The 16,424-nt window shown below is 42.5% G+C and overlaps 1 protein-coding gene across 1 annotated transcript in view; it reads right to left on the bottom strand.

Annotated features, from left to right (window-relative positions):
* MEMO1 (mediator of cell motility 1) overlaps window positions 1–13,800 on the bottom strand; it is a 28,086-nt gene extending 14,286 nt beyond the window's left edge. Inside the window, exons 1-2 of the mRNA XM_050315398.1 lie at window positions 13,645–13,800; window positions 1,607–1,688 (exon numbers count right to left, since the gene is read on the bottom strand). Of these exons, the coding sequence (XP_050171355.1) occupies window positions 1,607–1,688; window positions 13,645–13,705 (143 nt within the window). The 5' untranslated portion in view covers window positions 13,706–13,800. The remainder of the gene's footprint in view (window positions 1–1,606; window positions 1,689–13,644) is intronic.
* Between the last annotated feature and the right edge of the window lie 2,624 nt (window positions 13,801–16,424).

The following is a 16,424-nucleotide window of genomic DNA, read 5'->3' as shown; positions in this document are numbered from 1 at the left end:
CGTCATTTCTCATCACTCTGGCCTGGGGCCTTTCTTGACCTCTGTTTCTGTTTGCTCTCCAAAATAATTTTTAATTATTCTGACTACTTTTTTTAAATATCACATTCAAATCTTAAGACCCATTTCCTTAAAAACTGCCAGAAACCAGTGAAAATTCACTTTACACTGCTAAAAACATTAATTCCAGAGAACATTCATTCCCAAAATTCAAGGTCAAGTGGTGCAAAACAGCTCAGTCACTCAGTAGCATGCCCATGCCACATCACCCCCTCGAGCTCATCGGGAGCACCTGCAACCCCAGGTGAATAGTTACTGCTTATTTTGAGTCGAGTATGTGCAACAACACAACTACAGCTTTCCCAAAAGTCTTTTGACACAATGATACATAATGCAAGTTCTGGAACATACAGGATGTTTGAAGATACAAGTTCCCTGTTCATAGCACCGGAGGATTTTATATGTATGTATGCTCATACATACATATAAAATCTGTATTCATCCACAGAGTGATTCATGAAGCAAGTGTTATCCTCAAAATTACCCTGGGATTTTACTTCAATATGACTTACTCCACTCACTCTAAAGAGCTCAGAAGTAGCAAGGTATGTTACTTGACAATGTCAAAAGAGCCTGCTGAAAGGTTCCATCTGCTACAAGCTTCTTCAGTCTTCCACAGAAATATTATCAGACATATCCCAATTTACTGGTGGGGCCAAAAAAAAAAAAAAAAAAAGGCATGGCTAATGAAAAAATTGGGGCGAGATCACAGGATCTAGCAATTCTGGAAAGACATCCCAGCTTACATAATCTGCAGCTGAAAAGTCTCTTTCCCGACATTCCTGCAAGAAAGACTAAGGCAGATGTGGGACAATTTCTTCTGGAAATTCAATACTATTATGGAATACTTCAAACATTATGTCAATGCTATGTTACCACAGGAAAAGCATCATATTTAAGGTGCTTTTTCTAGTGTTTCCTTCCAACTCATAATTAATTGGAATGACCAACATACTTTTCTCATTACATGTCTCAACTATCTTCAGGAAACTGAATTCTCTCTAAGTAGTTCAGACTGTCCCTATTTCAGCTGTGGACAAAAAAAACAAAACCAAAAACACACAACCCAAACAAAACCAAACTAAAATAACAAACCATTTTGGATAGCTGAATGTTTCATTACTTTTTGTTTTAAGCTTTGCTAAGTTTTAATTTGGGGGCAAGAGGGGTGGAAAAGTTTTGCTTATTTTGTTGTGGGTTTGGTTTTTTTTTTCCTAGTAGGTGTAGCTGTCCTACAATAGAAGTGCATTGAAAGGGCTGTCACCTTTTAATAGCACTCCAGCAATACACCTCTTACCCATCTTACTGGATCATGAATAGTGTCTGCAGTCCATCAGGAAAAGGAAATTAATCATACACCAAAATGTGCACATATTTCTTCCATTCTATGGCATATTCAAAATGCTTATTTAGAAACCACACAGCATTCCTTTCCACTAAATACTATGTCTTACCAGTTTTCAAAATCACTCAAAACATATGAATTTAAGAAAAAGCATTTAACCAAACAAGTGTTAATATATATTCTAAAAACAGATTTCACACTTACGGTGCAATAATGGCTCTTGCAGGTCTTTTTGTGGACTGTACTTGAGAAAGCCACCCTTCTAGTTGTGCATTCAGCTGGGGTCCTGTGAAGAGACACGGAAATACTGAAGCCACAGAAAAATCTAATATATCTCAAGAATTAACAAATAAAGTTCAAAAGTCCAGCAGATTTAAAAGTAATTTTAAACATTAAAGGCACGTTTAAACGTAAAACTAAACAGAAAAACCAGCACCCAAAAAATCCCAATGCAACAACAAAAAAATCCCAATCCTGCAATGTTGGAGGTTATGGTAGTAAAGTTTCAATCTCCTGTCCTAGGAAGTTCATTTACTGCACATTCAAACACACACTTACTGTTTCTTGCTCTGTGGGGACTAATGAACACATCCTTTCACCACTAAGAAAGGATGGCTACTGATTTCAAGAGAGGTGGTAACAGATGATTGATTACTCTGATAACCGTATTTGCAGAATTCAGAAGCAAAAATTTAAGATGATCTGCACCAAGAGAGCCCAGTATGGGAAGACAGAATACAAAGGCCTTACATATTGCTGAGACAGTCAATGGTTACGGTAATAAATCCTTTACTATTATGAAGCAAGTGTAAGAGCAGAATACAAAACACATGGTAACCTGGAAAATCTGAAAAATACACAGGAAAAAGCTAAAAGTGAGAAGACACCATGCTTATACTAGTGCCTTGACTGCTTCTGATCAATCAATATATACTACAAGTACATGAACACCTCGGTAACATGAATTTTGATAACTGGTCAATCCAGTATTTAAATTTTTTTAAAACTAAATTTAAAATACCTCAAGAAGTGTCAAATATTCTCAATTCAATCATGACAGGTGATAAAAATGCCTTCTAGAGATACAACAAAAAAAACCCCAAACAAACCACATTTTGATTATTTCCCACCACAAGAAAACTTTCTGATGTAAAGCTTGTCCTGGAGAGGCAAGCCTTGCAAACACAGTTCAACATTTGTTACATTAAAGAATGTAAAACAAGCTTTCAAATAAAACTCATTCAGCTGCTATTGTTAGAAGCAACACACCATTAACAAACAGAAAATAGATGTGCTTTTTTCAGCAGACACTATGCTTTTGACAGAACTACATGTCAGCAGAGTTTATCTATGAAGTTTGGTGCAGTAAGACACTTTTCTTCTTCCATGCACATGGTCGATTTTTCTATCTTCCCCATGCAGGGGAACTATCAGCTGCCAGTTAAAGTCAAAAACAAATTAAGTATCCAAAACCGTTTCACAGATATGTTCCAAACAGTCCCAATCTCAAGCCGACAGCTCTCCAAAAGGTTGACAAGAACGACAGAGAGCCAGAGCAAAGATGTCAACTTTTGCAGAATCCAATCAGTCACTGACCAGGCATTGGCAAAAAGCTTTCCCTAGAAGACCTATGGGTGAAGGGTGGGGGTGTCAAAGCCACTGGTTTTTATACAAAACTTAAATCCATGTGCTTCCTGAAAAAGAACAACTTCTGTAGTTGTGAAGAGTTCAACACCATTTCCCTAAGCTTTCAATCATAACTTGAATGCCTTAGTTACTGTCTAGAGCTCTAACAAGACAAAAGAGTGAGACTAATTAGCCATGCCTCACTCCAGTAACACAGTGATTTTGTGAAATGATGAAACTGTTATCAAAAAACACCACACACCGATTTTGTTCTGCTGCTTCTGTTGCTTGGGGAAATTACAAGCAGAGACATACTGTAGAGATAAGGATAATGACATCTTAGAAGATGGAGGCTGTTGTGAAAGCTAAGTAAAAATAAAAAGATCTCTCTATTTCCATCCTCTTTTTAAGCTACTAGGAGACTAACAAAACAGTACTCTTCTACAGTATTACTGCTTTTATGTTATATACTTGAGTGAAGACACAAATCACCTAAAAAATTTTACTTCCTCAATCTCCTGAAGTATGTAGAAGGGTAAGATTCTTTCTGAATGAAACTCTTTAGAAGGACACAGCTGGTTTTGTTTTGAGGGTTTTTTTCTTTAAACACTTACTACTCACACTTAAACAAAACATTACTCTGCCCCACCTGACCCATCCTCCTCAAAGAAGAGGATCCACAGGCAGCACAACAGCAGAAGGGCCAAAACTTGTCAGGCAAAAGGTGACTCTCTTCCCCAACAGGGCACTGTGCTTGGCCTTCCTCCATCCCTTCTTTAGCAAGGATTTTTGATTAAGGAGGTGGTTAAGGTGATTTGTCTTTTGTTGAGACAAATCAGGTAACCTGCTAAACAGTTTAAAGACAAGGGTCAGAATCTCTGGTAATATCCTCAAGTTTCATGATTGGTCAAATCTGCCCAAACCTTCTGATCTTACAGTGTAGTAGTGGAGTAAGATGCGCAAGTTTGCTCAGACTGCTGTTACAGGCACACACTCTAACAGTGTAACATTTTCTTCTTAGAGGCAGTAAAATAACAGCTCTGTATGACTCACAGGATGAAACTTCTGCTTAAGGACCAAGTAACACATCTGCACTCAGAATTTTTCCTTTTAATGCAACTACAAGGTGTCTGTTGAAATAATTAACGTCAACCTAATGTAAACTTTCAACTTACACTTATCCGCACTATTTTAACAAAATACATAATCAAATCTCTCAGAGAAAGAATGAAGAGTACAAATATCCACCTGCCCTTTTAGCTAAAGGGAGGGGGGGGGAGGGGAAGAAAAAAGAAAAAAATCAAACAGCACCCACATGAACTGTCAGGAGTATAGCCTCCCTGCAGATTCCTATGCTTACAAATACTTTAAGGGGAATACTCTAGAACTGTAGTTTTCTTGTTACTAAATTAGCATCAACTTTTTCTTGAAGTGCTCAGAGAAGTTTTTCTTCCAATTTCTCAAACACAAGGATGCTTAAGGCTAAAGTCAAAATATTTGAATTGGATATACAAGATAAAAATAAACCCACACTATCACAGTAGCTATGCTCTGCCATACAGAATTGGAGATGAGTAGCTTCTTCGCAAAGCACTCTATAAGCAAGTTTTTGTCATATTTAAATGAAGTTAAACTGCAAAAACAGTCTTTGCACATAATCATCATGACAACTGTAGCTGACCAGCTTGAACAATGAATGGTGCTGCCACCCATGTATCCTCTTGCTGTGGTGGTGGGAAGTAGAAGAGGTCCCACCTCCTTAAGCCTTATGTAGAAGGCCCAGCTTGAGAAAGATGGCAGGAGAGCAACAGGGGGCTTAAGAGTAACCCAGACAGAAGGACAGAAAACCTTAATTTCTGGATGCAATTTCTGGATGCAACAATCGATACACTTTAGCATTAATACCGTAAGATCAGACCTTTTATTGACAACAGGAAGATCAGGCAGCAAAATATGAGCTTTGCTGAAGTACATAGCATTAAGATCTGCATTTCAATCCTATGAAGGCAGGTATAAATATAGGCATGTAACTAAAGATTTCTGACACTATCTGTGGATATTTCACATCCTGTTTTACTCTGAAAACCAGCAGAAGTGATGCCAAATTTTACAATAATTGCAAGCACATACCAAGTCTCCACTAGGCAAAGATACAGACACAGCTACCGGCAGCATTTATTCAAGTATCTTGCCTAAAAGGATAAACTACTTTTATAATCAGCGTTATCCCATCACAAAGCTCTAGAGTAAGAAAGAATCCTTCCACGTTAAACGCGTGCCACTGTTACCCAGCGAATAATAACACCAAGACATGCAGTAGTGACATGGTTACGTACATCACCAATTTACAGCTGTCATGGTCCAGGCTTTGTGGGTTAAGCCAAACCAGCACATTCTTTCCACAGCCAACCTCACCTTGTCAATGAGACTGAAGTCCTTGTATGTCAAGTGCCAAGACAATATAATGGGAATTCGCTCCTTTTCCAGCAGCCACCATTACTTTTACAAAACATGCAGTTTTAAGATTGGTAGGAAAGATTCAGTGTTTATTCTGAATCCTCAGTCTCAGTGAACACTTTTCTTACTGGAAGAGGAGAAGCATGAACTGAAATTCAGAGAAACACCAAGGAAAATTGCTCAGGTCTCCCTTGGCTGCACATGTACAGCACTTGCAGCAACCCAAGTAATGCTGGAGCACAATGACAGTAATGCTGCAGTCCCCAAGCCTTCACAGTTCTACTTGACAGCTTTTACATGTCTCCTACCCTACAGGAGCAAACACCTTCTGCTGAGTATTCCTCAGCAAAATCTTTTAACTACCTTTACCCATTGATGAGAAAGTCTACACCTCACAAATGCTTCTAATAAATATAACAGCATACGTGCTAAGAAGTAAGTCTTTATTCTTGTAGAGTGTTAGAAAAATCAAAGTAACGGTGAAACTCTGGGGGCTGGTATGCAATTAGTTTAATAACTGGAACCAAGGGAACTCTTCTCTCACAATTTTAAATGGGAATCCAAAATTCAGTTGTTAGGCAAAATCCAATATGAAATATCATAGAGGACTAACTCGTTTCTCAGCTAAAAATGTAGAAAGTATAAGGATTTTTTCAAGAACACAAACTTCACTTGCAAAAAAAAAAAAATCTTTTTCTTAACACAACAAAAGCCAAATCCTTGAATAAAAATCATGTTTTAGCTATGCAAAGACTAGAATTTGTCAGGAATAGAATGTGATTTCCAACAACTCATGCTGACGGGCACATTCTCTATTGCTAGCATACACTCTCTTCCAGTACTGATAAAATTAGAAATCAGATTATAAGCAAGTCAAAAATTTAGCTATGTAAACTAGGACCAGGAAAAAAAAATTAATGTACAAATAGAGATTACACTGATGCTACATAAATTCCTATTTATACACATTGTCAGATGGAAATAAGAGCACCAGGTAATGCTTAAATGGGGGAAAAAAAACTCTGAAGCTACAACGAAGACATTAAAACAGAAAACAAAATCTGCTTTGGTGGCAGTTCTTACTTGCATGTCCCAGTTTTGCAATATTCCACTAACTCTTGAATTTCCTTTACTGAAAGTTAGTAGGAAATTAAAAGATCAAACTATAACATCACTCATTAAGAATATCAACCAACATGCACCTACCTAGCTTCATAAAAAAACTCAGCAGCAGGTCATTCATGACCTTCTGTTTCATATATTTGAGAAAGAGATTTTGGCTCCAATACATGCTAAATGTAAATGGAATTTATGAAAGAATTCACTAAGTGATACTTGCAGGCCCATTTTAATGATATCAGAACTACACCAAATGTAAAGCTCTTTTCCAATTCCAACTGTTTATTAAAGTTGAATCTACATTCTTTCCATGGAGTCTTTTGATTTTGACTGTATTTAAGTGATTCGGGTAGAAATAATAGCCTTGAAATTGTATTTTGAATTATTCCAGTACATTTTTTCAGCATACAATGCTAAATAATATGGTCTGCGTATTAATACCGTGTTTCATGTTTAATTCATGAAAGAGTCAGCAATGACACATCCAGTTTCCCCATAAAATGCCTAGAAAAGATAAATGACCAAAGGGAGAGACATATTACATTAGGTGTTTAACATTGTAAAGCAAATACTTTATAAATTTGTAAGACACTATGATTAGTTGTTCACAGATTGCAAGGTAAGAACTTAAGTTAACAGCTGTATTTGTAATGCTTCAGCTAATGTCACAACATTAAGATTTCATGATCAGTACATTAATTATCCTGCTACTGCAGAAAGCTCCTTTCACTACAGCAGAGATCGTAGAATCATTCAAGTTGGAAAAGACCTTTAAGATCATAGAGTCCAACCATAAGCCTAACATTGCCAAGTCTACCACTAAATTATGTCTCATTTCAGTGATCCTCATATGCTTTTCCCATGTTTTCCTGGATCCATTTGTCTGTGACCATCCACAAACAACATGGTGATTCATGACTTTTATATTACATTTATGAATGAGCAACGATGAGTTATTCCAATTTTGGGGAACATGCCAAGGGGTCTTGGCAGACCAGAGGAAAGAACTTCCATAAAGACTCTTCCATGACAGAGAACATCTTCTTCAACGCCTCATCTGCATTCATAGCCTAACCACACACAGTCACACATGTTATTCCCTTCTAACCACTTCAGCTGCTGCAGAGATCCAGATCCAAACACTACAGAGAAGGGTTTCTGCTCTAGGTTAAGGTAGGATGCAGACACTGAGGGTCAGCAAACCCAGCAGCAGTGTTTGCCCTCAGAAACCGTGAGCAGCAGGCCTGGTGAACGGATTACACACATTCAGCAACATCATGGCAGAGCAGAAACAGCTGTAACTGATGTACACACTTTCTCTAACGCTGATGAGAAGTTCCAGCTCATGCCAACAAGCATACAAATGAGGAGATTACATCACTATTCATTCAAATGGTCTTCAGGGACACCAAGCCTCAGAAGGTACAAATGAAAACACCTGTACTATCTCATAATCACACCGCTATTGCACACTGAAGCTGTCTCCCTCAAAGAGCCATTACAGAGAGTGGGTTTTGGCATCAGAAAAAAAAAAAAAAATCAGTATTTGGTACAAAGGCAGTAAAAAAAGCATTAATGCAGATCTTACTGGGAATTACAAAGGAGTTGAAGAGACTGCACACATGATAAAATAGTAGCCAACCTTGAGGGAAATGTAACTTCTAAACCAATCATTTATGGCATACAAACTGCATACGTTCTCCAAAGCATTGTACTTTCCAGCTGATCTACCCACCATCATGCAGACCTCTGCCCAAAAGACAAGGCCTAAATATCCCCAGCTGCATGACAGCCAGTTGTTCCACAGATCTGGCATTTCTTGTCCAAACAATTTAGAAACCTAATCCTTACAAATGGTAGCAAGGAGATGTCAGTGCCTACCTCCTTTGGGATTCTTTTACTGACAAGCCAGGGCATCAGAAAACCCTGAACACAAGTATACCATTAAGTTTAAAGTCTCTTCAAACATCTACTGACCATTTACTTGACTCTTCATTAAAAAAAAAAAAAGAAAAAGAAAAGAAAAGGAAAAAGTTTTGAAGACAAGAAGCGCAATGGTGTTTCAAGTCAACACAGCAATTACTCTGCCAACTCACACTTGCATTAATAAGCTTATGGAAATTAAGGTTCTCCTAGTTCAAACAACTTGGCACAGGCTAACAGAGCACACCTCTGGCCACTACAGCTTGGTCAGGGAAAACAGAGAAGTAAGCCATAAAACATAAAACATAAAACAACAACAAAATTGTTTTGCAGGGCAAGTTTCAGATCATGTAATATTGTTACTCATACACAGCCTCTCTATTTGATTTTACTCCTGTAACCTGGAAAAGCCTAAAAACCTTTGTGTTTTGCCCGTATCAATGCCATATAATGGCACTGACTGGGGAAAAGTTGAGACAAAAACTCTTATCACACGCTTTAATAAAGAGCAGTACAGTATTCAGTTAGCACTTCCAGGAGCCAGGTGAAGCAGGCCAGCTGCCAGCCAATGAGCCAAGTTAAGCACTCTAATGTGTGACATCTCACTTGTAACGGCATGCTAAATAGGAAAAAAAGATGCACATAGCTAATGTTTATTTCCATTTCAGGAGTGTATGGATTGATTCCCCAAAGAACTGCCCAGCACTCACTCAATCGACTCACACTGAAGAGTAAATCAGGATAGGGCATCCACACCCTGTCCTGCCAACAGTCCATGCTCAGGATAGCATGTTATTCCCATCATATTTCAGCTGCTCTCTTTGGATCTAGGAATGTACCTATCCAGCATTCAAAGCCTTGGAAAATTATGTCATTTTTGTTTCAAGTTGTCCTTAATCTTCCTCTTCCCCCTGCTGGTCAAAATCAATTTCTCAAGAGGTCTGGACACTAGGTGGTTGAATTAACGCAGTAGGAGTGGGACTTTCTTCCAAAAATAAATCTGCATGTAATATTTTTCACCACACAACAGTGTGATTTCCTTTTTCATTTTCTCAACAACTACATGACAGCAGTGCAACAGGGTGATGTTTTCATTTACTTGGTATGCTTTTAACTCATTTTCGCAAGTGTTTTCAGTGGCCACCATGCACCAGGCTGCTTGTCCACAAAAGCAATGACATGTCCCATTCCAGTTTTTTTTAAAAGCAGACATATTGACACAAGTAAAAAGTGAGGTTGTCTAAACCAGTGGCCTACTATCAGCAATAGGCATTGCAGTATTTCAGTTTGGAAGCTCAGTTGTAAAGCTTCCCAAACTCAGTGCTGCTGCTGAATAGGAGGAGGAACAACTGACCAGACTTCATAGTTAAGTTTGTTGTCAGGCAAATGCTGCATGGACTGATGTGGAATGAAAATGAACTTCCCCACACCAAGAATTCTAGAGCAGAACGGAAGACAATAATTTTGGTTAAATTTTTCATCCTGAACTCACCTGCAGAAACTTCTTAAGGAACTTGCTTTTAAATTTTTTTTTTGTTGTTAGAATAGCACACTATAAATGAAGAACACATGGGCAGTTAAATGCTAACACCACTGTGAAGTCCATCTTCTACTCCTTGCCCCCTTCTCAGCTCCCTTGAGTAGGTGGCAGTGAGCCTTCCTCCCTGGGATCCAACTTTCCATCTAATAACAATAAAGTTGTTTACTTAGATGTAACACTCTGACCCATGAACATGCCTGGATGTGCATAATTGCACAGCCAGTCTCACCTGCTCTACAGAGTTAATTAGCATCATACAAGTAGGTGGTGTATTTGTATTAGAATGTAGTGCATGTTTATATTTTCCAAGGCAGAACCTAAGCAAGGCATATCCCATGGCTGGGGAAAGCTGGGGAGCGAGAGTCTAATTTCAACTGAAGCAATTCCTGTCCCATAGAAACGAGCAGTCTCTAAAGACAAGAAGTGGTGTTTCTTCTAAACCCTCTTACATACATTACATTGACCATCCATGAAGAGTAGTACCTTGGTCTTAGTTGTGGCTTCACCTCTGATGTTGCTTCCACTCCTGGACTGCACAGGAGCCAACTAATCCAGTTCAAGGATATCCTCTGGTCAAAAAAGCTGGTTTGCATTGCGGATCCATAATTTTTCTTCCCTCATCAGATGGCTTCGGTCCTTCTTTCCCAGGGCTGACTTCTGTAGCCAGATCTCACAGACGCTTCTTTTTTTCAGCATAACAACAGGTGCTTCACTTTTCAACCCCCTATCCAATCCAGGATGTCTCAGGTACGAGGCACATCAGGATAAAATGCCACTTAAAAACCTCATCCTCATACAACCCCTTTAAAATGAATTGATGTAACCACTTTGAATATCCTTTTCAAAAATCATGTTTCTCAATACCCTTTTAGAGGGGGTCATCTTAACTGTGAAGCAGGATAAGGGTAGCCAGGGCAACCACTCACCCTGTGCAGTCAAACTCAGCTCTGCAGAAAGAGAGCAGTTTTGAGGAAACAGGAAGCTTAAATGCTAACCAGTTTATATATAACACAGCAAATCGCTTCTGGCCGAGACAGTAAGCACGAAGAAAGGAGGAGGTAGGAGGACTTGAAAAGACAATCCCTAGAGAATCATGGGAATGCAGTGAAGAACTACCACAATTCAAACTATAATCCCTGCCACAGTTCCATCCTTGAAGCTATGCAGCCTGAAAGCACATGGTAAAATCCACTTTTTCAAGTAGTACAATCGAGGAGCCCGTGTTACAATTTTGACATAGCAGCTGACATGAGTTTAGACTGAAACACAGGAAGATTTTTAAGACTATGATGAACAAAGACCCTCTTGGTCCCCATTTGTTTCCTCTTGAGATTTGATGTACCCTCCAAACGGCACACCAACATTAGCTTTCAACCAACAGTGAGTAGTCCTTGTCTTGTTGAACAGGCAGAATTCCTGCTCTCACATACCCATGTAAACAGCAGAAGACAGTTCTACAGCAAGACACATAAAATTCTTTTCTTTTTTAAGAAAAAACATATTTCCCAAAACTCCAGCTTATGCAACATCAATAACTTACCTCCAACACAAATGCTGTAAGACTCACAATTTAACTCCTAAGTACAGTTGTCATAATTTATCACAACATGATTCAGGTTTTTTGGTGTGGGTTTTTTGTTTGGTTTTTTTTGTTTGATTCTTTGTCTATTTTTGGTGGGTTTTTTTTATGCAGTGTGTCTGGGCAACCATCCCACATCTCCTCAATAAGCAACACCCAGGGGGCTGCCCAAAAGCAATGGGAGCAACAGCTAGTACTGTCCAAAACAGTCACACAGACTTAACAGGGTGTAGCCTAACAAAATTAGGCACTGAATTTTTATAGGAAGGAAAACAGCCCAACACAGTATCCATGCCCCTTTAATTTTTTTTTTAAAATTAAAATTCTTATTTGAAACTATCCATCAATAACTGGGTATGAAGTCCAATATCAAATACACTTCAAAATTTATGTGTAAGGTCACATAGCCATTCCGTATTGCAAATAAGTTTTCTGCATAAATGAAAACATAAATAGCAGAAACAAGCTGGTCTTACCACAAAACTTTGATGTTTTGGTGTCCGTGCATGTGTTTAAACCCACACTTTTGACAAGATTTTCTTTTGGTTGTTGTTTTCTGTGAAGAGTACTACCTTACACCTTTCTAGTCCATGGGAAAAAAATGTAATTGCAACCTGTCGACACTACACAAAGATTTGAGACCACTTCTGTAATGGACACAACACTTATGTTTAGAATATTAAGTTCAGAAGGAAAACAATCATCCTCTATTGTCTCGAAACTGCCTACCCACCATTTGAAGCCCAGCTACTTATCTCACAATCCGCCTCTTCCTGTGTTACCCTCCTCCCTGTATTTCTTTTCTTCCCTTTCAATTTTTGCTTCATACCTCATTCATCCATTTGTGGAGGAGAGGGGAGACTGCATCTATTATATATATAGCCAAAAGAAGTGTATGACTTCTCACATCTAATTCTCCTTAAATGTCAGTTTAGGATCCTGAATGCCATGCTTCACTGTTTTTTTTTCAATTGTGCCTCTCTGAACTGCTCATTACGACAGCCTCTTGTTCATCTAAGCTCGTTCACCTGCAGTTTTGTAATCATCTTTACTCCCGGGGCCAGTAAAAGAACATCCTTTACAAATCTCCTTATGAACGGCTCTGAAAAGACAGACGTGCATCTTTTCCACAATTGCAGTTCTGCCCCAAAACCCAACAAAACTTATTTCCAAACATATGAGCTACCAAGCCATTATTAGAGGTTTTTGCCTTTTTGGGGGGGACGGACGCTGAAGGGAGCGGTAGCTCTCCCTCCAAAGCACCGGGTCTTTCTTCTTTTCCTGCAAGTACCACACGTTTAAACGGACAGAGCCCACTCTGCAATCCTGCTTAATAACTTTTCACTGCTGCCAGAGAAAGCGCTCGAGAAGAAAAGACAGAAGGTCGCCCTGGACTACAAGAAGCGAAATAAGTCTCCTTATTTTCACACCTCTTCGCCTGCCTTCTAACCCTGCGAAACACCCCAGACGTGCGGTATTTCCTCAAAGGAAAAAACAAAACAAAACAAAAAAACCAAAACAAACCAGAAATCCCCATAAGAGCACACGAGAACAGAGATCCGTCCGTGTGCTCCGAGACTGACGGAGCGCATCGCTCGGTGCGAGGCACAGCACAAGGGCTGGGCTCCGGCACCGCCGCCTCACACACGGGGCTGCGGCGAGCCGCGGCTGCCGGGCACGGCAGGCACACGGAAAAGCACCAGCGGGAGCGGACCGAGCCCCGGCCACCACCGAACGCCGCTTTTCCGCCGGGAACGGAGGTCGGGTCGGGGGGCCCGGGGGTGCGCTCGGGAGCGGCGCGGCTCCCCCTGCCCGGCTCCGCCCGCTCCCCGCCGGTAACCGTGCCCGGCCCCCCGGCCCCCCCGGCCGCCATGTGCCGGCGGGGGCGGAGCCCGCGGCCCCTCCCCGCGCCCGGTACCGGCCGCGGCCCCGGCGGCCCCAAAGTGCTGATTCAGCGCCCGCCGCCCGCGCCCCGCTCCCCGCGCCCGGCGGCGGTACCTGAGGCCGTGTACCAGCTGCCGGCGTGGCTGGCCTCCCGGCAGAGCACCCGGTTGGACATCTTGGAGCCGGAGCCGCCTATGGTGTTCGGGGGGGACGCTGGGGGACGGGCCCGCCCGCGGCGGCGGCGGCGGCGGCGGCGCTGCTCCCGCTGCTCCCCCTCCTCCCCCGGCACGGCCCGGGCCCCGCGGGCGGAGGCGGCGCTGCCGGGGCGGCGCGGGCCGGGGCGCGGGGCCGGGCGCGGCCGCGGGGGGGGTCCCGGCGGGGGGACGCGGGGACAGAGCCCGAAGCCGCCGCCGCCAACTCCGCGCCGGCGGGTGGGGGGGCGCGCAGAGAAGGAGGCCGCGGCCGCAGCTGGGTTTGGCCCCGCTCGGCTCCCGTGGACTAAGGGCCGCGCGGGCGCCGCGCCCCCATTGGGCACCGAAGCAAAAGCCTCGCTGCGATTGGCCGCCCGCCCCCCCGCTGGCCCCGCCCACCGCCTTGCCGAGCCCGGCCCCGCCCCGCGGGGGAGCGGGGGCAGCGGGTGGGGCCGGGCGGGAGAGCCGGCCGCGGATTGGGCGGCGCGTTGCCGTGGCGACGGGAGCCGTGCGCGCTGATTGGCGGGCCGTGTCTCCGTGGTGGCGGGGCAGATTCCGGGCGCGGGTCAGGCGAGGGGAGCGCGGGGGGGCCGCGGGAGCGCCAGGCCAGGCCGGGCCCGTCCCGCAGGGTTATCCCGGGATCTCCCGCCTCCACCGCCTCCCCGGGCCCCGCGCGGGCCGTGGGAGCAGTAGGGACGCTGAGGGCTGCAGGGACGGAGCATCGTTTCCCAAAGGCATGGCTGTCCCCAGAGGGAACGGGGCGTTTGCCGGACCGAGGCTCCCTGGTTCCTGAACCAGGATCCGTCCCGACGCCTCCCTGCCCGTGCCGTGACGCCCGTTGCGCCGTGGCATGAGTACGGCTGTGTGGAAGTCCCCGGTCCTTAGCCTCATACTTCCTCACCCTTTTACTTGTATTTTTTAAAATTGGTTTGGTGAACGGACCGCAGCCATGGAGAGACATCAAGCGCGGCCCGAAATAGCTGACGAGGCAGAGCTGGAAAGGGGAGTGTGTCCAGTACCGAAGGGGGGAGGGAAAAAGCAATTTTAGCCGCTGCTGTGCGAGACGCGAGCAGGAGGGAGAGGAGCCACAACCGGAGAGATGAGGGGCCGCAGCCATCAAGGTCTGGAGGCAGAGTGGTGCTGTGGGCGGTGGAACTCTATGGGCCAGGTCAGGAAAGACATCCTCCTCCTGCCTCTTCGTCGTGGAATTCTTCAAAAAGTCCTCCAGGCAGTTATAAATGCATGCGAAATACAGAGCGTTTCTTTTGTTTTGGGGTGGGTTTTTTTTTTTGTTTGTTTGTTCGTTTTCTTTCTTGTTTACTTGGGTTTGGGTTTGATATGTTTTGTTACAGTAAAACAAAGGAAACGGGGGACAAAGGCATTGTTTGCAGTATGTATTGAAGATAAAAAAAGGCTCCTTCTTCAGACATAATTACTGACTTCCTTTTTATCAGTGAGGATCCTCCTCTGCACCCTTGACAGGCAAGCTGAGGGGCACTAAGGACTGAAGTGTCCAATTAACAATGTTTGTAATAGGTTGTCATAAGGAAATAGGGCCTGATTATTTCAGCAAATGTCTAATTAGTTTTCACTGCTCTATCTATCCTCACAGTATTCCACTGTTATTTTACAAACAGTGTCTTGAAAAAGGTTAATGCGAATTATAACTGCTGCCTAGACTGGAAAAACTATCCTACCTGACTTCTGTAACATAAAACTATATTGGCAGTTGTGATACCCATTTATACCTCTCAAATATTTTACATAAACTTCAGTCCTGAGAGTAGTTCCTGAACTGATCCTTCAATAAACTAGTCCTTCAATGAAGTTAACTAAATGCAGCAGAGGATAAATTTCACTCCATGGAGAAAAATAAATGTTGTGATTATATATCTAAAAAATGGGTCATGCCAGGATATATTCAAGTTTTTGATGCACCACTGTCCCACAGTCCACCAAAAACAGAGGAGTGGTTAGGAGGAACATCTTAGGGGAACTGGGGGTTAAAATGATTTTTAATTATCTGGTATTCCTTCCTTTTATTTAGAGGAAGACCTTTCATTTTCTCTGAGCATTTCTGCTCCAATGAAATAAAAGAATAAGAACTTCTGAGTGGTAATCTAGACGGTTTAATAAGTAAAAACTCTTGTTAGTATTTTCTTCTGGGTTTCCTACCTCTATGTAGTGGTTTTTCTTCTTCATCGTGCCTTTTACAATTTCTTAAGTATATTTCTTTTCTTTTTGCTGTATAACAGGCTGGATTCCTTTTCTTCTTGTGCTTCCTTCTTAAGCTTCCTTTTCCCTTACTTTCCTCATCAACTTCTTTTTTTTCTTGTGTGTAGTTTTTTCTCTCCTAGATTGGGTGTAGATTACGATGAAGTTTTTACTGGATGTAATGTGAACATAGCATCCATGTAAATACAGAGGAACACTACAGCTTGGTGTTAGCAGGTCAGAGAAAGCACAGGCATTTTTTTGCTATTCCTTAAATTGTGGTACGTGCCACAAACACCATGTCAGCCTGGTGAATCCCTGTCCTTCACTGTTACGGTCTAGCACTCTCAGTACAGAGCCCAGGGAAGCTGGACGACATCCTCCTCAGTTTCTGCATGTTCCTGAGAAAGCTTGAAGTACTACAGGAGGAATTTCTGCTTTTTCCACTGGTAAGGGTGACAATAGGATTTTAATTTGTGCCCTATCACA

The sequence above is a fragment of the Myiozetetes cayanensis genome, unplaced genomic scaffold, assembly GCF_022539395.1.
Source record: "Myiozetetes cayanensis isolate MyiCay16 unplaced genomic scaffold, myiCay2020 scf2-11, whole genome shotgun sequence".
Classification (NCBI taxonomy): domain Eukaryota; kingdom Metazoa; phylum Chordata; class Aves; order Passeriformes; family Tyrannidae; genus Myiozetetes; species Myiozetetes cayanensis.
The sequence above is the reverse complement of the archived record's forward strand: the minus strand, read 5'-3'. Positions and strand labels throughout refer to the sequence as shown.